At 41.7% G+C, this 25,141-nt stretch overlaps 1 protein-coding gene across 2 annotated transcripts in view; it reads left to right on the top strand.

Moving 5' to 3' along the window:
* The first annotated feature begins 2,130 nt into the window (after nucleotides 1-2,130).
* Nucleotides 2,131-25,141, top strand: part of IGF2BP1 (insulin like growth factor 2 mRNA binding protein 1) — a 69,481-nt gene continuing 46,470 nt past the window's right edge. Inside the window, exons 1-2 of one of the 2 annotated variants that reach the window (XM_007482375.3) lie at nucleotides 2,131-2,685; nucleotides 3,901-3,961. In XM_007482375.3, coding sequence (XP_007482437.1) covers nucleotides 2,511-2,685; nucleotides 3,901-3,961 — 236 coding nt within the window. In that variant the 5' untranslated portion in view covers nucleotides 2,131-2,510. The remainder of the gene's footprint in view (nucleotides 2,686-3,900; nucleotides 3,962-25,141) is intronic. The other variant, XM_001367342.4, reaches the window with a different exon arrangement.

A 25,141-nucleotide genomic window follows, 5' to 3' on the forward strand; every position in this document is an offset into this window, starting at 1 on the left:
CCCCCATCTTATTTTATTCTATTGGGGGGGGGGGGTTGGGAAGGGGAGAGGTGAAGTCCACTCTTTCCTTGTGATCTTAATAATTAGCTCCAAAGAGTGAAAAGTGGAAGGACATGTCAGAGAAGATTATTTCAAAATGCTGACTTTCTGGACTGTATAAAGCTAACTGGGAGGACTGAGGTGAGGGTCGTGGGCGCAGCCCATTGGCCCTGGAGGTTGACTTTAGAAAGAGAAATATTAAATTAAATGTCTTATTGATAGAGCCAACACGTGTTGGGGTGCTGCCCCGATAGCGGCTCAGACAATGAGGAAATGGGGGCAGTGACCCCTACATAAACCGGCTCTCCAGACACTTGTATCCCCCTCTACCTAGTCTCTAGTCCTCAAGGCCCACGGGGACAGTTCCTGGTTGAATAGTAAGGCTAAGGGGCTCCAAGTCTCTCCCCATTCAAGTTCCCCCGCCCTGAGGGTTCTGGGGCTGCTCCTCCTCTTTCTCCCAGCCGGTATCCTGACGGTGGAGAGCAGCCGGGAACTCCTTCGGTTCCCAACTTCGGAGAGGGTCTCGTTCTTCACCCAGGGTTCCTTTTCTCCCGTTCCGATAGATTCCGAAAAGCGTGGAGGTTCGATTCACCTCTTTTCCTCCACCGCAGGACAGGAGATGCGGACCTCCCACGTGCCGCCCCTTCCCCACTCCACCTCTCTCGGTCGGAGGAAGCGGGACTAATCGGTTGGAGAGAAGAGTTGGGGGTGGGGAAGGACCCAGGCAGATCCGCTCCCCTCACCCACACCCTCGAGAAATCCGGGGGGGGGAGGGGAGGGCCCGTCGCCCCTCCCCAAAGCCCCCGCCCCTCGCTTCCCCCAGCGGCGAGCGGAAACTCTGCCTCCCTTCCTCCCTCCCCCACTCACTCCGTCTGGCTTGGGCCCTAGGATTTCCAGCTTCCTTACCCACCTTCCTGCCCCTTGCCCCAGCCCCCACACCCCAAGCTGAGTAGGGGACCCAGGAAGCATAAATCCGTATGCTGAGAGCTCTCCCCCTGGAGAACTCTGTGGCTCCGGAAGGGGCAAGGAAACGATAACCCCAGTTGTCCCACCTCCCAGCCCCTATCAGGTACGGAGGAAAAGGGGGCAAAATCCCATTATCCGAGTCACTAGCCTCAGCCTAACCTCTCGTTCTCTCGGGTTCAGTCCATTTCATCCGCTGTAATCAATCTAACTAGTCGATTCTGCCCTTAAAGTGGATGCACTGAACCTATTTTCTTCTCCTCGGGGGTCACTGGAAAGAACTTGTCAACGGGATCCCCAAATCTTGTACTCCCTCCCACAATATCCCTCGAATTCCTCCATGGTTTCTTTCTGATTCCCACAGCACCTCACGGTTGCCCCGGTGTGGCCCGCTTCCTCGCCCTGGGGCAATCCAGCAAGCACTGGCCACCCATCAGTGATCCAAGGGAGCGTCCGGGTCGCGACTGAGGCAGAGAACCCGGCTTTAGGATCTTGGGGGAAATGTCCTTTTCCCCTTCCAGAGCCGCCCCCTCAGCCCCCTTGCAGTGGACCCTGGAGTCCGTGGCTTCCCTTTGTTTCTTGCCGTGCTCGCCCTCTTCTCCCCCCACCCCCTATTGGGAGCTAGAAACATAAGCAGGCGGTGAATGTATTTAAAAGAAAAAAAAAACACTAAAAAAAAGACAAGGAAAAAAACCAACGAAAACCTTAACGAAACCTAGAGAAAACAAACGAATTAAAAAGAACCCAGCACCGGTTCCCAAGAGATCGCAGGGATCCCCTTCTCTCCGCCAGCTCCGATCATCACGGGTGGGTAACCGAGGGCGGGGCCCACTCCTAGGGGCCCAAGTTCCTGCCTCCCCGGGGAGCTGGCGCGGAGATCCACGGAAGCTTGGCTCCAGCCCCCAGCCCCCCGCTAGTCTGGTCCCGGGGGCGCGCCGAGCCCCTAGACTGGGGAGGTGGGTGGGCTAGGCCGGGTAGAGAGTGGAGGAGGGGGCTGACGGCGTCGAGGCCTCCCCCTCTCGGGTGGGTGGGGGCTTCCACCACGTGGCTTCGTCTTTTTTTTTTCCGCTCCATTTTTTTCCCCCAAGTAGATTTTATTTAGAGGCGGCGCCTGGGCGGCTGGGGAGGAACGTGACACAGGAGCTCGGCTCACTGGGCTTTCGAGTCGAAAGGGAAGCCGCCGCCGCCACCGCCGCCACCACCACCACCGCCACCGCCACCGCTACCAGCGCCTCCCTTTTAGCCACCGAGCCCCTTCTCCCGGCCCCCCCCTAAAAAGTCACCCCCCCCTCCCGCCTCGCTGCGTCCCCTCCCCTTTCCTTTCCCTCCGGCCTCCCCGCCCTCTCCCCCGCCCCTCTTCGTCTTCGGACAACTTTAGGGGTGGGGTGGAAAAGAAAGTTTAGCGCTCTCTACCCCCTTCCCCCCACCTCTCGGCCTAGGATTGTCGCCTTCTCCCGTTCGGCTTGGCGATCCGGGGGACCCCCTCCAGCCCCCCCCAAACCGCCACCATGAATAAACTCTACATCGGCAATTTAAACGAGAGCGTCACCCCAGCGGACTTGGAGAAAGTGTTCGCGGAGCATAAAATCTCCTATAGCGGCCAGTTCTTGGTTAAATCCGGCTACGCCTTCGTGGACTGCCCGGACGAACACTGGGCGATGAAAGCCATCGAAACTTTCTCGGGTAAGAAAGGACACCCCGAGCTCCTCACACCTCTCCCCATGCCAGGCCCACCCAAATACCCGCAGTTCCTCGCCCTTTCTGCCCATCCCTTTTACTCGGCCCAGTCTCAGTCCTCTAGATTATGGCTAGGCCCCCGATTTCAGCCTATGGCCACCTCTTTCGACGTCTCATCTTGGGGAAAAATCAAGTTGTCCCTTTTAGTCCTAAGGTTTCCCACAAAGCTGAAAGTCACTTTGGAGGAGAAGGCTTAGAATCTCCCTGCCCCACCCCCTACCTCGCTCCCCGACGGGACGGGCACCCCCTCAATTGAAAGAAGTGGGAGGCCCTTCTTTTTTAGAGGTTCAAAGGACCCATTAACAGGTCGTGGTTTTGCTGCCCAGCCTGGCTTCCCTCTCCCGGGGAAGGATGATTCCTCTGTTTAAACACTCCCTGCCCCCACCCTCTCCATTCCTAGGCCCTTCGAGGCAGGGAGGGGGCCCTGAGCTTCCCGCTTTCCCCCACCCAGACTACCCTCACCCCATTTTCCTTGGTAAGCATAGGCTGATAGGCGGATGTGGGGTGAGGCAGAATGGGGAGGGCGTCCTGGCCCCAGGGGAAGGGGCTTTGGCCATTTTGATTCTGAAGTGGGGCGTGTGATGGAGCTAGAAAGCAGCACAGTAGTCGCCATGCTGCCTTTGGAGACAAGAAACTAGGGAAAGGGAAGGCGGCGAGGCTGCTGGAGGCCCCAGGCTCACGCAACCCTTGAAGCCTTTTCTGGGTGATCCCCTGTCCCCTCTAACCGAACAGTGCAAGGGATCCCCCCACTATAGCGCCCCCCAAAAGCCCTTTGCCTTACCGAATAATAAAGTTCGATCCCCCCTCCACCTTTCCAACCAACCTGGCTTTGAAGAGAAATGAATAGGAGAGTGAATTTTCCTCACTCTTTTTCTTTAAGCTCTGGGGGTGACATAAATGAACTTCATTATCATAATCAAGCCCTGAGGAAGGGGACTTAAAGCACCCTAGAGCCACAGTTCCTCACTATTTTCCAAACGTTTCTTCCCCCCCCCCCAAAAAAAAAAAACACAAACACTCCACATAGGAATCTATTTAATAGATCCTTCAGTCTCTTTGGTCATTTCCCTCTCCTGGTCTTGTTTCCCAAACCCTCCACCTCACCATGCAGACCTCCACTAATAAGACTGATTTCTTTCTTTTCTTTTCCCCTCCCCTCAGGGAAAGTGGAACTGCAGGGAAAAAGACTGGAAATTGAACATTCTGTCCCCAAAAAACAAAGGTAGGGAAAACCCATACCCTTGGGAGGAGGCTGAGGGACATATATATATATATATACACATATATATACACACACATATATATATATACACACACTCACATATATATGTATGTGTGTGTATAAATATATATGTTTTTATACACACGTGTGTATAAATATATATGTTTTTATACACACATGGGCAGATAGAAGGACATCTTCTGCATACTCCTATTTGGCTTGTTGGGGGCTAGTGAGAAATCGCTGCTATCTTGTTTGGCAGTGTTTTACAATTTGTTTTGGAAAAAAAGATTGGTTGAAGGCCGGGGTAGAATACAAGAAATGATTTGGAAAATAAAAGGGAATCAAAGCAGTCAAATGAAGGAAGCCTGAGGAGTTTGCTTAGGGAATGGGGCCTGTGCTTTGTGGAGATCTAAGGTCTCTAAGTTTGCAAGAGTTCCTGATTTCTAGGTACTATAAACATAGAACTTCCTGTAGGGCTTCTCCCCCACCTTCTCAACATAGACCATATTTCTACTTGGGTGGGGTGGGGGGGAGGGAGAGGATACCCTCCTAGTTTCAGGAGGAAGTTGGAGGAGACCTCCCCCATTCCTTCACCCAAAGAATGCCTCTTAAGATGGTTGTCTCTTGTCCTACGTCAGGCTAAGACCAGTTTACATAGACCCTGATTCTGTGTCTCTTCCTCACACCCCCACCCCTCTGGATTTTTGAAAGAATATGCTAGTGCTTTACTATCCTTTTGGAACCCCCAACCCCCATCAGTCTATTGTTGCAAGGGGACCATCTGGGGTGAGAGCTTTGTGCTCAGGCGGCGAGCTAGGGCTCTTGGAGGGCCAAGAACTGCCTAGATGAATGGAGAGGAGGGAGTAGTGTTCTTTAACCTTCCTTCCTTTCCTCTTAGTGAAGAAGGAACAACTCTCCACATACTCCCTCAAATCCTGTTCATGGTAGATTCAGAATTTTCCTCTACTTGAACTGTAGGTGAGAAAGGATAAGGGCAAAGTCCTTCTTTCTCTCTTTCAAAATGGACTTCCCTTCGTAACCCCCCTTCTTATTATTGGTGATGGAGGGAAGTTACCCTTATTCCCCTGGCTGGCTGGATGGCCAGATTAATTTGTGTCCCCTCTTAGCAAGATTTCTGTTGTGTGATTCTTGGCTTTTTCTGGGTGGGAAGGTTCTGGGTTAGGAGGAACTAAAAGGAACCATGGGGCCAAATATCTACTGGGTGATTTCACTTTAGCAATTTAAGTAACATCGTAGCTAGAGCTGATCAATGTGGTTTGTTACATGTTTATAGTCTGTGATTTAATCTCTATTGGCTTCAATACCCTGGTATCTGGAAATACAATTAGAGTTAAGTGAAAAGAAGCAATAAAATTCGAAGGTTAAAAAAAAAATCTCTCATTTAAAAATCTGTGAGATTGGGAAGGAAAAAAAAACAATACACATGAAGAAACTCCAGTAGATTATGGAGTGCCTTGAGTAATCTGAGATTTGGGTTGAAGAAAGACACTTGATAACTGGAATTTTGAAAAATGGAGATGGAATTCACTGCTTCTCCTCACCCCTCCCTTTTTTTTCTTCTGGAAATGCAAAGGAATACCAAGATGCTAGATAATAAATTAATTACCTTTAGATTTTTATTCCCACTGAAGGGGTATGCATTTGTTTACCCCCAAGCCATCTGCTTTCTTCCAGGTCACCTTTATTATCCCCTCTTGCTCCTTTTAAAATGTTCAATGAAATCTTTTGAGTGGGGGGGAAGGTTGTAGGACTGGCTGGAGAGGACTGGGGTAACAATTCCTCTCTTTCCAGAATGGATGGATCTCTTTTGTATACTTACCTCTTCCCATGTAATTTAAGGCTGATAATCATAAGGTTTTCTTCTTTTTACCTTGAGGTCTGTACAATTAATTTTTCCAAAACGAGACTTTTCCTATTGAGAAAATCGAGATGTTTTTGTTGCCATTTTGCTGTAAAAAATCATATAGTTAAGATGTGCATTCCTGGTTGGTTTCTGAAAAGTATTTCTTCAGTTACTGGATTTTATGGTAATGTGGGTTTATAGAATAAGAGCTAGTTAAATATAGCATGGTCTATCTAGACAACATACAACCATGTGTGTATACAGATATGTGTTCTTTTGAAAAAGAAACTTGCAGTGAGAATGAGAGTGATTCTTACTACATTCCTTGTTGATACACTAGGTTCTGAATAAGCTTCTATTTTTTGTTTTTTATGACTTAATTAGAAACCCTCCAGCACCTCCCCCATTTACTGAGGGCAAAAACAAAGATTTGTGTAACTGCTTCAGTTTTGTCTGAGCAGAGCTATTTCTGAAGTATATGTTGGTCTTTTAAGTTTCTAGCTATTTGATAACTAATTTGAACTTATTTAAAATGAGGGAATTGAGCACTATTCATCAAAATAAAAATAGTAATTGATTAGAATTTATTTTCTTGAGTCTAAAGAAATTTGAATTAGATGAACTAAAATGTTTATTCTAAATTTTTATTTCCTCCTCAGTTCCTTGTTCATAATTAAAGTTAGAAGTCTGTTTACCAAGATTGATTGTGTTTTTATGGTAGTCACTGTCAAAAAGAATAAAACAAGGAGAAAACACTTGAGAAAAATTAGGGTTTTTTTTTTCTCCAAGCGGTTGTAGAAAGAGTTTTAATTTGAAGCATCTGAAAAAACTGAAATTGTTAAATTAATAATTAAGTTCCCAGGGAAAGTGGCTACTTATTTGGTGAAATGACTGTTTTTTTCAATGAATCTAATGATTGTTATCTTTAAGTATGTCTTCTGGAGGAATGTGACTTACAAGAGATCATCAACTGATAACTAAATGTAGAGAGTATTGTGAAAAAAAGATTAAAAAGAATATATATCATATTTTTATTGGTATGTGCAACCTAGAAAGTTGAAGTGATTTCTTTAGGTTAATTGTTGGTTATTATTTCTCAAAGTAAAGCTAAAATTAGCTGAGCTAACGAATTGTTGAGACTCCTGGCTAATGATTTAAAATTTTTTATTTGTCATTCATAAGAAGTGTGAGTCCTTTAAAAATAAATTCTTTTTAACTTGAGAAAATATTCTACAATTGAATCTTTGACTAGTTGGGATTTTTTTCTCTCTTAAAAGCCCCACTTGGGAATGGATGCTTGTCCAAAGTTTTTTTGTGTTGGAAGTGTTGAGAGTGGTGTGTGTGTGTGAAGTTTATTTTTGAAAAGATTTGAGGAAAGATCTAGAAGAAATAATTAGGTTAGAAAAAGGTTTGAAAACAGGCTCAGGGATGTTCACCTTCTGAAATGGGTCTGTCTTTAATGAAAAAGACTTGTAGTTTGGGGTTAAAATGAATGAATGAAAAACAACAACAAAAATTAGCCAGAGGAATGAAAAAAGACAAAAAAGCTGAGGGAGGAGCTTTTAAGGCAAAATTTACCCCAGTGATTACTTTTGAGAATGATATACTAGCTGGGGAGAATGAACAGTTCTTGTTGAAAATAAAAATTTCATCTGATGATTATTTTTTTTTTAAGTAAAAAAACCCACAAGCCAAACCAGACGTTTTTAGTAAAAAAAAAAATTTAAAATCAGATTTCATTATTCATCATGCTTGAGGAGGGGCAGGGGTATGTTGAATTGAATCTCAGAGAAGATTATAATTGTTTTCTCCCCTGTTTGGAAATATAGCTGGAAAATCTGGCTTCAACTTTTTTTTTTCTTAATTTCCACTTAGAAATTTGCAATGGTGTTTTGAAAATTAATCAATTAATAAACATGGCCTCTGAAATCCTTACCTGTGACAAATTTTTGGTATTAGCTTTTCCTAGGGCATGGTTGTTGTTTTGTTTTTAGGACTATTACTTGAAAGAATTAGGGATTACTAGCCCTTAATAATTCTCTCCTATACAAAGTAGAAAAAAAAATGTTACTCTGTTTCCTGGAAGGAGAACTTTGGTCAAACTGGATAAATTGTAATTCTTATCTTCATGTATTCAAAGAGCTATTAGCTATCCTCAATTTAATGTTTAAAGGAATTGTATCTTGTAGAACATGGTTTCTTAGAATGGGTGTTTTCAAATTGAAGAGTAAGGATCTCAGTAAGACTTTTAAGGGCTTATTCTATAAAATTTCCCCCAATATGGATGAATCGAATTTATTTGGGTGGGTGTTTGGGGAAGAGGTTTTAAATTAATTTCCACTGTTTTTAATGTAAGCCAACTAGTTAAAAAGGGGAGCATTTTGGAAGAGACTTAAAAACCTTTCAGGTTTGCTAGTGGATTAAAAACGAGAGAAAAATTTGGTGAAGTATTCTATATTTTTGTGGGAAGGAAATGATGTATCAATGTATTTTTATTTTTTAAAGAAAGCTTCAAACTTCGATTTTCCTCCCTTATCCCTCTTAAAAATGTTTTAAATTGTGGCTAATGTCTTCCAGAAAGTGTGGCTACAATTTGGGGGGGGGGTTGGGAAAGAATAGAGAAGGAAAAAATAGCAGGGGAGACTTGAAAAATCAGACTAGTCAGCCCAGTGCTGAAAATTCCAGACGAGGGGGGAAAAACCTCCGAGATGGGGGGTGGGGTCGATTTCCCGCTCCCCTCTTGGAGGAGTGGCCGAGAGCTCCTAGCCTTTCTGGTAAGAGAGTGGGGTCAGAGAGACACCTCAGGTTTAGAATAGTAGTGATAGAGTCTGAGAAGAGTTTATTTCTGTCTTTTAGGGTCTTCTTTCCTTGCAAAGTTTGCTGTGGTGGCTGAGAGAGCTTCCTGGAAAGCTAGTTAACTGCTTGCCCTGAAGCAACTAACCCTTCCCCTTTCCGTGCTACCCCCTCCCCCCCTTCCCCCAAGCCTTCAACCTCGAAATCTGTCTGGTTGTGTGTGCTCCTTGCTCATTGGTTACTAAGCTTCTATAACCCCCCAATAAGTAAAATTCTCATTCCTGGGAGGATGACATAGGAATATATGCCGGGGTGCTAAGGAAGGGGGGGGGTATCTTTCTGTTCCAAACTAAATCCATTCTTTTCTCACCCATATTTCTTTAATGTGTGGCGTGGAGATCTTGACATTGGTTTCCTATTGGACTACTGTGGAATCTCTTTAGCCCTTGTGTTCCTTGAAATTGCCATAAAATGCCTGTCTGTGATAGTAGCCATGTCTAAAATAGAGGCAAGGAAGAAGAAGTGGAGGGGGGGGGAGAATACAAGTAAAAAGGAAAGGAAGGAGGGAAGAAGAAGGGTAGAGGGAGGATTAGAAGTGGAAGGAGAGAAGATAGGAAATGGGAAAAAAGACAAGAGGTGCATGGAGTAGGTAAGGGTGGAGTGACAGCCATACTTCAGTGTTACTGGGGTTACTCTTATAGATTGAAGTCTCTCTAGGACTTTTCATCTTGTGCTCTTCTTGTCCACACCTTCCCAATAAATCTTCCAGAATGGACCCATTCCACATGCTGGTAACTTTGCTCTGCTTTTTAAACCATTTCTCCCTTCTTCCCCCTCTATCCCTCCCAAATTTCTTATAACTAACTCACCTCCTCTTCTGGTCCTTTGTGTCCTCTTAAGGCAGAATGGTAGTGTGGCTAGATGGACAGGCTGACCTCAGATTCAAGAAGGCCTATGGTCAAGCCTTGCCTTGATCTATGCTATCTGTGACCAAGAAAGTCATCGAACCTCACAGTCCTCTGGGTTCAGGCAGTTTTCTTAAAAAGTCTAGTCATTGTTCATTAGCAATGTGAAAGCATTTTCTGCCCCAAGAATTCCTACATGAATGAAATCCAAAGCTGGGGCCAGAAAAAAACCAAAAACCACTCTTAGGTTATGTCTCCAGATTTGACTCATGGCATGGATAAACTGAAATAATTTTGAGGAAAGACTCAATGACTGGTTGCTTTCTGAGTACTAGTCAAGCTATATATATGGGGATCATTTGGGGGAAAGGGAGAGAGAGTTAACCTTTGAAGCAGAAAAACAAAAAATTATGTAGGGACCAGATCTTTCCAGCTCATCCTATCACACCACCACTGGAACACCTTAATATGACCCACATATGGAATCATTAATAGTTAACAGGGTCAGTTTATGAATAGTCTTAAGCCCTCTCCAAACAGAGAGGCCCTGCCCTTTATGTCCCAAAGGACATTTTAAGCAAACAAAAATAAGTGAGCCCTGATTTCTCCCTGTCCACCATACTTTTGATGCAAAAGGTGGATCTGAGGTGTTGGTTAGATTTTCTCACTTTTGTCTTGGAGTCAGAGATAGGTCCTTGACCTTTCAGGGGTTCTGCCAGTATTGGAGTGTTTTGTGTGGTAGCCAAGGGATCCTTTGTGGTCTCCAGCTCAGCTTCCTTCCCTTACTCTTCTTCCTTTAAGTTCTAAAGAAATGTTTAACATTTGTTAATTTTTAAAAAGACACAGATAAAACAGGAGGCACCCCCAAGTTCCTGTCACTCTAGATAGAGAGGGGATTGGCTTGGTTAATGTCTCTTTATCGATAAAAGGTTAGGAATAGGGGTCAGATCCTATTTAAACAAGCACTACCCCAAGGATAAATCTGTGTGTAACAAAAAGGCTTCCAAGTTTCAGCTCAGTGGTCTCTTATTTTAAACAAAGTTCAATGGACACCATTTCAGAACAATGAAAGCATTTTCACCAGTCCCTTGGAGTTTCATTCATTCATCAGACAACAGTTACATTAAACACCTGCTCTGTACAAGGCACTATTAGGCACTTGCCTGAGCTAACAGTGTAATAGAAAGAACTTTGGCCTTGGAGTTCAAAACCTGGATTTGAATCCTGTCCCTGATGCCTTTTTTTGTCTCTTGAAGGATAAAAAAATAAGTCTACTTAAATCATCATTTCTATAGGTATCCAAAAAGAAAGTGAGGGTTTTAGGAAAAGAATATCGTTTTTGGATTGATTGGCTGGAAACTAAATACCCAGGACATTGACAGAAATTTTGATTAGTCCAGGTGCATTCAGAATCTTGCAGTCTGAAGGACGTTAGCTGCACCATCTGATAGGCTTTTTAAAGAATCTACACTTTGAATGTTTGAAGGGATGCCTTTGGAAGGCCTGCTTTAGGTGGCAATATGGAGGGAAAGAGTTGTCTCAAAGTTTAAGAGGCATGACTTGGGAACGTTCTCTAGGAAGAGAAAAATTGAAGAGGGAGATGAATGCATCTCCTTCAGTTCTTTAGTTTCCTCAATTTTTTAGAGGATTTCTGCCTGAACTTTTCTCTGTATTACACCTTTTTGGAAAGAAAGTTTAAAGAATCATCATATTACCAAGTTGTTCTATTCAAAATTTTAGTGAAACTTGGATATTTTGCTAATATGGTCCTAAACAGTTGGATTTGAATCAGTTTTTTTTCCTGAGAAGATATTTTGGCAATATGTAGTATAATTTATTTTTTAAAATCCTATTTTGGCTTTTGGGCAGTTGGTGATACAGAAGATAGAATGCCAGGTGTTGAGTCAGGAAGACCTATCCAAAAAGTCAAATCTAACCTTGGCTGTGTGACCCTGGGCAAATCACTTCATCCTATTTGCCTTAGTTTCTTCATCTTTAAAATGAGGTAGAGAAGGAAAAGTCAAAACCACTCCAGTATTTTTGCCAAGAAAACTCCAAGTGGGATCATGAATAGTTCTACATGTCCGAAATGATCAAATAAGCAAAAAAAAATTCTGGATTTTAAAGAAGAATTTAGATCAGAATTAAGAAACCTAAGTGATAACCAACTGAGCCTGGGAAATCCCTTTTCATTCTTGTACTTAGAGGTTCTTTTTTTTTTTGTGGGGTTTTGAATGTAAGTTTTTGGTTTTTTGTTTGTTTGTGTTTTTTAAATAGTATTATTCATTTATACAGACACCTCTCCATTTGGTTTCATGTATTTACAGACTTTTCCACTGTAGAATATATAAGCTGTGATTAAATTTTTTTGAATGTAAATTCTTGAGGACAAGTGTTTTGTTTTTGGCTCTTCTTCAGGGCCTAGCCCAAGGTCCTAATGATCTTTGAGCAACTTTTCATATGGAGAACATTGAATGTATTCCCTTGAAATGGTTTGAATGACCCCACAGGGAATAATCCCAAATAAAAATTCAAAACCAATCCTTTTTTTAAAGAACTAAAATTTGACTTCCATTCAAGTTCCTTATTTTGCTACTACCTGGTAGAAGAGAGATGACCCAGGATGCTGGAAGGCAATGCTTGTGGAACACAAACCCTGGCAGATCTTATCAGTAGAAGAGACTTCCAGTACTAGCAGGTGACAGATTGCAAGTCTTTCATCGGGATAGCCAGCATCAGCCTAGCTTAGTGTGGAGAGGCTCATTACCAGACAGCTGGCTGCTACATTATGATTTTTTTTTTTTTCAGCCAGAGCTATTCAGGCACTGGAGTCTGTGAGCAGCATCTGAAAACACTGGTCCTTGAAATTGTCTCAGCCAATTTCTAGAGCTCTGGAGGGACATCTTCCTCTGATATATCTTTGTCCTGGACATTTCTTTTGGCATTTATGCATTAATTTCAGCCCTCCCCTCTTCACACAGTTCTTGCTACCTTTGCTAGTGTTTTGAAATGATAAACATGTGTATAGAGTGAGTATGAAGGGTGGATTTGAAAGAGTGTGTGTGTGTGTGTGTGTGTAAGTGTAAGGGTGTAAGAGAGAGATTGTGTTATGTCCTCACAGAGAGTAATCATAATCCTTCAGGAAATTGGCCATTTATTTTATTTTTTAGCAGCTGAGAAGCTATGCCAGGGCACTAGCTGAAATTTCACACTTTAGGTAATTGTACTTTGGCCAGAAAAGGTATACTGGCAGAAGAGACTTTGCTCTGCATATGTGGTGGGGGAATCACCCTAAATTAAGTGGATGAGGATATGGAGGAGGGTGAGCCTTGAGCAACAGGTGTTTCAGGAATCTTGGATTGGATAATAAGGATTGAATAATGAAAAGAGGAGAGGCTGTTGGTTCTGGGAAAGAGGGTAAAATAAGTAGTCTTCCACCACATTAGAGATCGGCCTTCCTACAGGTGTGGATAACTATCCAAAATGGTCTAAATTCTTTGTTATTAGGAAGCTGGCAGTCACTCTAAAGGCTTTTTGCAATTAGTTTGTACAAAGTGATGTCTGATTCTGGTTCTGGAGTCCTGGTGGCATTTGGGCTCATTTGAGTCCCAACAATTGTATTAGGATCTTTCAATTGGGAGGGAGTAGGAGATACAGGAACCTGGATGCTGTTGGTGGGGATGGGGGAAGAAGTCACTGAAAGCATTTTTACTGGTTCTTTGGGGCATGAAGTAAGCTCTGAATGGATTATTTAACCATCTGCCAGTGTTCCACTTTCCCTTCAAGAAGAGATTCATAGCTTTGGTGGTGGAACTTGGTGATGGAACCATAAAGTGAAGATGAATCTTGTTATCTCATTTTTGAACTGGATCTCCTCTGGGAATAACCTGCTTTTTAGCTGAGTGGAGCCCTCCCCCCTGAAAGCTGATGTCTTGTGACCCAGAAATACTTTTTCAGGATAATATAGCAATTTACTATTCATTAGGAAGATTGGGAAATTCAGCCTAATGTAGTTATCTTATCAGCAGTCCTCTATCTTCTTACTACTTATTGTTACTTTGTCCAGAATGGGTTGGGTGGATTTCTGCTTGTTGGTGGGATGTAGAAACACTAGTTGAACATATCTTGCCAAACTCTCATTTTAGGAATTAGGAAACTGAAGCTAAAAAAAGTCAAATTACTTGCCCTAGGCCATACAGTTAGTAAGCTTATATAAGGGAGATTTTCTTTTGGAGTCTTTCTGATTTCAAGCCTGTAATCTCTCTTTTGTGCACTATGCTATGGTAGTAAATAGCAGAGGTGGAAGTCCCACTTCTTTAAATCTAGTTCTCTTTCTACTGTGCCTTTGCCTGACCCCATTGGAAGTGCCACTGGTTAAATTCTCCTTTCTAAATTGTCATATTTGCTTAGGGGAGTTAAAGAGGGGGAACATAACAAGGATGGATGAGAAGTTCAAAGCTTGGGGCAAGAAGCCTCTGCTTTGCTATGAATATTTGCTTGGATTCAAGAATTTCAGCCTTCACAGTACATTTAATCTGAGGTCAAAACTCAAGTTGTCATTTCTCTTGTCCCTGAGCATCTCAGATGGCAAAGACAAGTGTCCTCATTTATAGATAGGAATCAGGGTGCAAATCCCTAGGGACAGTGATTTTACACCCCTTGCATAATTTATTGTAGCAAACATGCAATCAGGAGGTCAGGAGGTATATTTTGCAATAGGAGGAAGAGACTGAAAGAATTCTGGCCCCAAATGGATGCACAAAATCTTGGCAGGATTTGTGAGTGACAAAAATTTTTGTTCATCCTCTTTACCTTCTCTCTTCTTCAGAAGACTGGTGAAATGTTATTTCTATCTTGTGTTCAAAGTACTATGGATGAAGTTAGAGGAAACTGACTAAGAGAGCAGGGAGAAAAAAGGCTTCAAGTTCATGCTACTCAAAACCTGGGTAACTTATGGCATACCTAACCTGGTAAAGAATGCAAAATGGAACCTCTCCTCAGCCCATTTCTCATTTGCAACCATGGGCTTAAGGGCCACAATTTCAGAACTATTTCTTAGACCGTGCATCTCATAAGGCCAGTTTCTTCTTGGATTCCCCAGAAAGGTGCATAGTGTTTCTCACCTTGGGAGATCTTTGATAATTGCAGCTCTCTGCCTTATATTCTAGCCAGTTCTGGACCTCCATCTAAATGTTCTTTGTCTGAGCTGCTGCTCTGAGGGCTGTCTAAAGCTTTGTTGGGTGTCTGCTCCCACTGTACAATCCTCCAGCAGGCAGACAACTATGGCATTCATAACTTCTTCCACAAATCAATGCCCATGTTGATTTGTTAAGAAATCTTCTATCCTTAGGAATTTGACTTGTCTATGATTTACTTTTTGGTCTTAATTCAACTCCTCTTTCCTGTCCCAAACTACATACCTCCTGTAACCCTTCTCTCCTGGAATAGTCATGGTATTTGCCCTGTTTATCATTGGGTCCTATTTGATCACAATCTATCTTCTCTTATTTCTACTGCTACCATCTTAGTCTAGGTCCTTCTGTCTGAATTGTTACAATAGCTTTGCAACTGCCTCTATTTTCTCCCTATTCTGATGAATATTTTTTAAAAACCCATCTTGAAAATAATCCTATGTATTGGTTCCAAGGCAGAAGAATGGTAAGTGCTAGGCAATGGGGGTTAAGTAACTTGCCCAGGTCACACAGCTGGGAAGTGTCTGAGGTCAAATTTGAACCCAGGACCAGAGAGGTCTCTGACCCTGGCTCTCAATCCGCTGGGCCACCTAGCTGCCCCCTTCCAAGATAATATTTACAGATTTGGCCATATGATTCATGCTCAAAAACTCTCCAAGTTTACCCAAGGAGTAAAGGTCAGCCTTCTTTCACTGACCACTGAATGTCCAATCTGGCACTAAACTTCTTTAGCTCTTTTAATTCTGATCCATTCAACCTTTGCTCTAGACAGACTGGATGAAACTCTATCTCCCAGAGAATGCCCTCTGTTCTCCCATTTTCTATGCAACTCCCACTGTCTTCTTCCTCTCTACTTGAAGAATTCATGACTATTTTTTTAAAAAATTTATTTAATTAGATGATTTAGAATATTTTTTCCATGGTTACAAGACTCATGTTCTTTCCCTCCCCTCCCCCCAGCCCCTTCCTGTATCTGACATGTAATTCCACTGGGTTTAACATGTGTCATTGATCAAGACCTATTTCCATATTTTTAATATTCGCACTAGGTGATCATTTAGAATTTACTTTCCCAGTCATATCCCCATAGACCCATGTGATCAAGCAGTTGTTTTTCTTCTGTGTTTCTGCTCCCACAGTTCTTCCTCTGGATGTGGATAGCATTCTTTCTCATAAGTCCCTCAGAATTGTCCTGGATCATTGCATTGCTGCTAGTAGACAAGTCTATTATATTCTATTGTGCCACAATGTATCAGTCTCTGTGTACAATGTTCTCCTGGTTTTGCTCCTTTCACTCTGCATCAGTTCCTGGAGGTTGTTCCAGTTCACATGGAATTCCTCCAGTTTATTATTCCTTTGAGCCTATTCTTTAAAACCCAACTCACACCACTTTGAAGAGTTGTACATGATCTTTCCTTTTGGTGAGAGCCTTTCCCTCTCAGACAGAATCTGAGTTGGAAGGAACCCAAAGACCATTCAGCCCAAATTTTATACCTGAAAAGCAATTCTCTTTCTAATAGCCCTAGTAGGGAAATAAGTTAGGCAGCCTCCACTTGAGCATGTCCTGTGAGGGAACTTGTGTTCTCCTAACAGAACCCATTCTACTTTAGGATATCACTAAATTGAGCCCAAAGAAGTCTCTCTGGTTTCTATTCATTGTTCTTAGTTCCAACCTCTAGAACTAAAGAGAACAAGTCATAACTTCTGACAGCCTTTCAAATTCTTCAAGATGGCCATCATGATCACCTTACTCTTCTATCTTTCAGGCTAAATCTCCCCCTTTCCTTCCAAGTAAGTATGGCATCTCATGGACTATGCCATCTTGTATAATTTCTTCTGAATGTGCTTCTCAATCTCCTTCATAAAGAATATAGCACTTTATTTTGTACTTCTAACATGTTTATAACATAGACTATTGTGACCATATTGTGTGATAGAGTTTTTGTATGTCTTATTTTTATTGTGTTTAGATGCTTCAATGAATCTGTGATCTCATGAATGTATTATCTCTAGTGCTACAGACTGCAAACTAGACCTTCCTAAGCATCCTGTGCAACTCTTGTCCATGTCCTACTACAAAGTCACCACCTATAACTGGGGTTTACTGAATGTCCTGGGGGTGTGTGTGACTTCTTGATGGTTCTCTTGACTTTGTATAACTACTAGTGGGGCATGGGACCTGGGACTTGCTGCCTCACACTTTTTTTTTCAGTCATGCATTTCTCTGACAGTGTCTTTTTCTCTATTTCCTGAAAATTGCCTTGTTCTTAATGTCTTGCTGCTTATGCTTAATATCGGGTTTCTTAATTGCATTTTGGGTGATATTTAATTTTTAACTCTTTGGAGTGTGACTCAAAGCCAGACAGCAACAATAAAGAAATATTGGTGTTAAAAAGGTGAGCCTTAATTTCAGAGAGAAAATGAGAAGCCTTTAATAGAACTGCACAATTAAAAAAAAAAAGCAATCCACTGGGCTGTAAACTCTAAAGGGGCAGGAACTATGGTTTCCCTAAATTTGGCATCTAGCACAAATCTCTGTACCTTTATTTAAAAAAATGACCAATAATATTTATTGATGTTGATTTGAAAAAACGTTACTCAATCAACTTGTTCTTCCCTCAGTTTGGATAATAAGGTTAACCTGATTTAGTCTTGAAGGCAAAGCCGGTGAACCTTTTAGCAATTTTGTGCCCAAACTACACCTTTCAAGCTGCCTGTGAGCCCTCTGCATTACTGCAGAGATTGGAGGAGGGAGGAAGTGCTTGAATTGGTCTGATGGACAGAGGGGTGAGGCATGCAAAAAAAAATGTCCTCAGGTGCAGTGGAGAAGGGAAACAGCAGCCATCAAGCATGCCAGGGCATGCATGCCATGTGTTCACCAACATGGCTTTAATGTATCTTCTATCTCTATTCTGTGATCTAATCTGTACACTGTCCTTAGCAATTTGGTTCTTTCTTCCTTGACTACCTGATCTTTTTGTCTGATGGATGACTCTCAGACTCTTTGCAGTGTCAGGCCCTTTTGCATTAAAAACAAAACTAGCATAATCTTTATGATAAAATCTAATTTTAGCTGCTAAGAGGTTGATTTCCGTCCCTAATTCCCATTTCATTTTCAAATCTAATAAATTTTTGAACAATTTACTTGTTGAATCTCTTCTCAATAATTATTATATTCTTGGAATATAATTTTGTGATTGCACACCTAAAAGGAATTTCACAAAATTTCCATTTTCCTCTCACCATGAAAAAACCTATATTTGGAGAAACTTAAATATGTTTTCCAACTACCTTTGATCTTTGTTTCTAAATTTTGTGTTTCATTTAAATACCTCATTGCAATTTTGCTTGAACTATGGAAGTGCCTTTTGAAAATTTCTCCTTGTGGCACACAGAATATTATTAAGGCTGCCAGAATCCAACTGGAAATGGAGAATGATATGATCATAAGGTTTTGTTTTCTGTCAGTGAGATATGATATGTAATACAGGGTGACCTTAGGGTTTATTTCTAGTTTCTTCCAACTTTCAGATTCTACCCAGTGATCCAGAAGAGACTCTGATAGAAAAGACATAGTTAAAAAAATGAAATCTCCCCCCTCTCCCTCCAACCTTTCACAATTATATTGGGAATATAATGGACTCTGGTTAGGTAGCCAGATATCAGGCATCAATTATTGCAAATTTTTAATGATCATAGACCAATAAGAAGCCAACTTGTGTGTCACATGATTAATTTTAACTGATCTCTGAAGGCCCTTGCACTAGCTGAAGCCATGTCATGTAATAAATATAGACGGTGGCAAGCTTATCTGTCATCTTAACTTTTTTTTTTCCTCTGAGGAATCTGCAGCATCTATTCTCTAAAAGAATTCAGGTCAACAGGTGTTTTTATTTTTATTTATTATTTTTTTAATTGAGTGTTCTATCCTGTGCCCAGTCCTAGATGGAGGGAGTCCAAGAAGTATGGAAAGGTCCCTGCAAACAAGGTGTTTACCATCTAGGTGGAAACCCTGATCAAGACATTTCGAACACTGTGCAAGGTACAGTGTGATGAAATAATAATAGGCAAAGTTGGGATTATTGCAAACTGGACTAGCAAGGGGTTAGGTAGGGTATGAATGAGGGGATGAAACAGGCAGAAGGAAGGACAGACATCCAATTGTTTGGAGTAGGGGGAAGCTTGAGCACAGGCTGGGCAGCATTTTTTTAAATGACTGTAAAGAGAGTTTATGGCCTTGTTGGAACATGCAAGTCCTTTGAAAGAAGGTAAGCTCTTTGGAGAGATATTGTTTCATTTTCGTAATTTTCTCCCAAGCATAGTATCTGGCAATGTATGTTTGATTAGGAAATAGATTGGGGGGCTCTTCACAAAATGTATCCCCCTAAAAACCTCAAAGGACCTGGTACATGGGAGTCCAAAACCCTATGTTCTAGTTCTCATTCTGGTTCTAATTTCTTGTGCAACTTTAGGGAAATTGCCACTGGTTTTTGGGTCTTATTTTCCTCACTTGTAAAATTAGGGAATTGGATTATAAGATTTCTAAGAGCCCTTCTTTATTCACTAATATTCAATGACCTTCAATTGATCAGGAATATTTTAATCAAATTTCTATGTTTTTCTGATTTTACATGTTAGAGAAACTTGAGGTCCAGAGAGGGGTGAGGTACTTCAAGAAAACCTTGAAAACTTTGTCATAGTCAACATTAACAAGAATCATATTTTCCTTGTGCATATACTTTCCTTTCAGATTTTTATAAGTTGGTTTTTACAATATTCTTGTCACTTACAGATTATTCCTCCTCCCTCCAATAGAACTCACTCCTTGCAACAAAGTATAGTTGAATCAAACCCACACCTTGGCTGTATTCATTCTCATAATATATGCCTCACTGCACACCTGTAGTGTACCACATCTTTCTGGCATCCTCTGAAGTTGATGCATTGTGCTAATCAGGCAGAACACTGGTTACTTTGGATGTTTTTTAAATTTAATTTTATTGTGTTTGTTATGGAAATGGTTCTTTTGAGTCAGTTCAGTTCTCTATACAAGATATCCCCCAAAGTTTTAGGGTACTTTTAAGTTAGTCAATCCCAGAGAGGTGATTTGCTCAGGGTAACACAACTCCTAATTGTCAAGTGCAGAATTCCAACCTAGCCCTTTCTAAGCCCAAGTTCAGAGTACTAAGAATTCTCTACTGAGAATGAAATAAATTCTCTACCAAGAAAGTCAATAAACTATCCTGACTTTTGGGGACATCCTATACCACCTACAGGTCTTCCCAAGTTTCTCTAGATTCCAGATATTCTTAGTGGAATGATAATTCTATTACATTCATCTTATCCAAAATTGTTGACTTGGTCTTTGATTTTTTTGTCCTCCAATTTTTGTTGCAAAAATAATATACAGGTATAATAATTTTTTTACATTTAGTTATTTGGCTCTTGTTGGGGCTTTCTTGGCAAAGATACTGAAATTATTTGCCATTTCCTTCTCTACCTCATTTTACAGAGGAGGAAACAGAGTCAGACAGTGGTTAAGTGACTTGTCTACCAAAGGTGACATAACTATTAAGTGTCTGAGACCAGATTTGAATTCAGGAAGATGAATCTTCTTGATGCCACGCCTAGGATTCAATCCACTATGCCACCTAGTTCAGTTTTGTGTTATATATACAATACCTTTATATCTAGCTTTAATTTTCTTGGTGGCAGTTGGTACAGTGACCTATGTCTTTTTAGAGCCCTATGCTAGGTGCTAGGGACTAAGAGGTACACTCTCTATTTACAGATAAAAACTTCTGATCATTAAAAACATTGTTTCTGCTTGATTGTCTTTTGTTTTTATCTTTATCACAAACATTAAATGTTTACTTTGTATAAAGTGGTCTGCTAAGTTATGAGAGAGATACAAAGTTTAGAAAAGGCTATCTACAGACCACTAGGGAAAGTGTTTAAAATGAATAATCCTATAATCTGAGTGTATTTGAGATCTTGATATATAAATGCTCAAGATCTCAATGAGTGGTATTATTAGTTTAGGATAATAGTAGCTGCTGATTTGTATATAGCTTGAGGTTTGCACAAGTGCTATACACTCACATTACCCCCTTTGATTCTCATACCAACCCTCTGAAATAAAGATTAGTTATTATCCCCATTTTTTAGATGAGGTGGCTAAAGCTCTGAGAGGTTAGTTAGAAAGCATTACTGCTTTCTGCCCCCTAATTCCAAGCTCCTAATTCAATACTGTGTATTGGTTCCAGGGCAGAAAAATAGTATGGGTTAGGCAACTGGGCTTAAGTGACTTGCCCAGGGTCATCTAGCTAGGAAGTGCCCCAGATCACACTTGAACCCAGGACCTCCCATATATAGGCCTGGCTTTCAGTACACTGAGTTGAGTCATCTAACTGCCTTCTTAGTCTGACATATAACCTCCTGGATCTTTGGGAATTGTGACATATAACATATATACATAAAATAATACTATGCTTGGAAATATAAAACAATTTGTTTTCATGGATTTCCCCTTCTCCTCCCAGCAATTTTAAGGAAATCCCAAGATGGTTGGAGAGAGATTCTAAAGAGTCATGGACCTGTTCAGTTAGGTGGCACAGCGGATAGAATGCTGGACTTGGAGACAAGAAGACTTTGAACTCAAGTGAGTTCAAATCCAGTCTCAAGTACTTACTAGCTTTGGGACCTTGGGCAAATTACTTAACCATCATTTGCTTCAATTTCCTCATTTGTAAAATGGAATGGTAACAGGCTATATAAAAAGTGCTTTGCAAACTGTAAAACATTATATAGATGCCAGCTGTAGTTATTGCTATTCCTGTTTTCTTGGAATGCCTGTGTCTGGAAGTGGTCATAGATGGTAGACATTCCTCCTTGTTTCCTTAGGTCCTGGATTATAATAAAAAAGAAGAACTTGGCTATATCTGTGAAATGTGCAGACTATAATAATGATAATGATAATTTATATTTACAAAGCACTTTAAAGTTAGTAAAATGCTTATCTCAAAACCTCCCTATCAGATAAGGAATGCAAATTTTATTGTACCCATTTTATAGATGAGCATATGAGGCCCAGAGATGTGATTTGCTCAAGAACACACAGCTAGTAATGATCAAATCACTATTCTAACCTCTCACTTCCTACTTAAAATTTAGAGCTCTTGGAACTCTTCACTTGGAATGGAATTTCTTATGATATGAATATCTTTCTTTGTACCTTCTAAACTGTACCCCACCAGGGATACTGAAGACATGAGCTATGTATGCATTTGGAGAACACAGATAAAACTATTTTTTAGTCAGGGGTAATTTCTTAGTTCTCCCAGTCATTAGAGCCTTTCCCTCTTAGGTTATCATTTATCTACTCTGCATATAACCTGTATGCATGTACCTATTTATTAGGGGCAACTAGGTGACAAAGTGAATAGAGCACAAAATTTGGAATCAGGAAGACTTACCTTCTGAGTTCAAATCTGGCCTCCGACACTTAACTCTCTGTGTGACCATGGGCAAGTCACTTAACCCCACATTGGCTTCAGTTTCCTCATCTGTAACATGAGCTGGAGAAGGAAATTAAGTTACTCCAGCATTTTTGCCAAAAAAACCCAAATGAGGTCCCAAGAAGAGCCATGCATTTGTGAAATGACTCAACAACAATTTATTAATATTGGCTTCTTGTTAGAATATGTGCTCCTTTCAAGGAGGACCACTTTGTCTTTCTTACCTGGTTTGAAAGAGTCCATCTGTGAGGGTAGAACTGTTGGCCTGGAGCTTAGTAATTTTTCTTTCCCATTGGGCATACTCTCTGAATTGGGAAAAGAAATGAGGCTGTGAAATATGTGAGGATGTTAATTATTTGGAAGATGAAAGAAAGCTACCCCTGCCTATCTAGATTTAAAAAAAATCAAGGTTTGCTAAGGGTTCTGTCCTCATAATATCTTGGCATTTGCAACTAATCTTTGAGGTTCAACAAGCATCATTCTTATTTTACAGAAAACTTGAGGGTCTGAGAATAATAAATGACAAGTAATATGTCCAAGATCTTGAGGCAGGCTTTGAATTTAGATTTCATTTGACTCTCAAGACCTACCTCTTGACACTATAGCCACCAGGTTTACCTGGTGCAGTTGCCCTTGTTTGAGATAGTTGGGAGCCTAGCTTATGTATTTTGTTTATCCAAGGGCTAGTATGGGTCAGAACATAGAGGAAAAGGGGAGATGAGGTGATTGGGTCAGCCAGGTAGAATCATGATGATATCTTGGAGTATGGCCCCATGGTGAGATCCCCACTCCCATTCTTCCAACTTCTCTTTTCTAGGGTAAGGCTAAACAGGGCTGGTATTCACTCAGACTCTAGATCTAGAAAGTGGGTTATGGGTGACAGGTGCTGGTGATGGGGAGCCCCTTGCTGAAGGCTACTAACTGGCAGCTATATCTAGTGACAAACTTCTACCTTATCAGAGAAGGAAAGGTTAGGAAGAAAAGTGGGAGAATGAAGGAGGGGATAAAGTTGAGTATATCGAGGCATCTGTCAATGAGGTGGAAAGCTTTAGTTGTCTGCTCTTCTTGGGCCTCTCTGCTCTCCAGGAGAGGCAGAGTTCCTGCTATAGCAGAGGAATGCTGCCTATCTCCCAGGCTGCCATTTTCTCTGTCCTGTAGCTTTCCCCTCCCCCCTTCATCCTCATTTCAGCATTTGTAATGGAAGAGGCCAACCCCCAACCCAGGCTGGTCCCAGCAGTGGCCCTGAACGCAGCAGAAGAGAGGGTTAGATTGGATCTGGCTTCACTGAAGACCTCCAAGGGGGATGGAGCCCACTGGGGCTGGGGTCAGGTTTCCAGTGGGTGGTTCAAGAGAGAGACAAAGAACAGGGTCCTGACTTTCCTCCCTTCTCCCATCCCCCTCATTCCCCTTTAGGAGCATGGCTTTTTGCTCTGGGGTTAGACTTACTTATCAGAAGGAAGGGTGAACAAATGCCCCAACCGTGATGATAGTGGGGACATCTTATTCAGCATCCTCCTTTCCCTGCACCCTTAGAATCTCTTCTTCTCTCCTGGGGCTGAGCCCATGCTTCAGAATAAAAGGGAAGGGTGTGGGATTGAAAACATAGGGAGGGGACCTATTTGCTTCTTTCTGGGCTAAGTGAGAATGGAGGGGGTCTCTTGGAGCATAGAGTACAAGACAGGCTGATGCCTGTCTCCCCAATCCCCAATCCATCCCCCTGCCTGCCTCCCCCAATCCCCAATCCATCCCCCTGCCTGCTTCCTCCAATCCCCAATCCATCCCAGCTGCTCAAATCTTTTCAATTCCCCCATGGGTGTGAACCCTCTTCTTCCCTTCTCTCAGCTGCTGTGTCCTTCCCCCTTCAGCTGCTATAGCCCCTCCTAGTTTGTCAGCCCAGCATCTTCTGCCTCTTCCAGTTTCTGGGATCCCATTGCTCTATGCTCCTCTTCTAAAACTTTTTATCTATGCTTCCCTTCCTCCTACCTCCCCCACCTGCTACAGTCTTCCTTCCCTGTAAAGGGTGGAGTGAGAAGACAATCAGACCAGCTGTTATCTATTCCCCACCCTTCTACACACCCCAACGACTCCAGGACTTGGGGGCCTTTTTTATCCATTTCCTTGGCTCTAGGCTTGACCCTATCTGACTAAATTAGCTAGAGGAGAATCATCTCTCCTCTTACTAATTTAGAATTTTCACTTAAAGAGGAAACATAGGAAACATCTTACCCCAGGGTCTTCAAGTGAATATGTGTAACTTAGTGGATAGAATGGTAGACCAGAGTTGAAGAAAGCCTTGCTTAGGTAACTTAATAGCAGTTTAACCCTGGGCAAGTCACTTAAACTCAGCCTTAGTTCCCGCTTGTGTAGTTATTTTTTGTTAAAAAAAATTTTAAGGGACAAGTGATCTTTGAAGGAAAAGAGACCGAAAAGAATCTTCCTGGATGTTGGGAATATTCTATAGGCTAATTGTTATTATCAAAAATTAATTTGTGTAGCCTGCAATGATATGTCTTCTTATTCCACCACTCAAAACAAGTCTTCTCATATGAGTTGAAGGATCTTTTCTCTAGTGTTGAGCTATTAAAGACTAGTTTTTGGGGGAACCAATTTCTCATGCTTCCAGAATTGGATTACAAAATTTTTACCTTGAGGTGGACGTTCACTAGTAGAAGATAAACCTGCCCTTTCACTTCTTCCATTCACCCATCTCCACATTATACCTAACTTTAATATTCCTCTTTCTTCCACACTCCTTTTCCTGCTTTTCATTGCCTGACCAAGAAGACTCAGTTTTCTTTCTGAAATAATAGAGCTTTACTAATTTATTTGAGCTGCAGGGTGAGGTTTTAAGCTTCTGTAGGGTTTCTTTGCCTCAAGGTAAAAACACTGTTCTCTGTTTTTCAGAG

This window comes from Monodelphis domestica, chromosome 2, assembly GCF_027887165.1.
Source record: "Monodelphis domestica isolate mMonDom1 chromosome 2, mMonDom1.pri, whole genome shotgun sequence".
NCBI classification, from domain to species: domain Eukaryota; kingdom Metazoa; phylum Chordata; class Mammalia; order Didelphimorphia; family Didelphidae; genus Monodelphis; species Monodelphis domestica.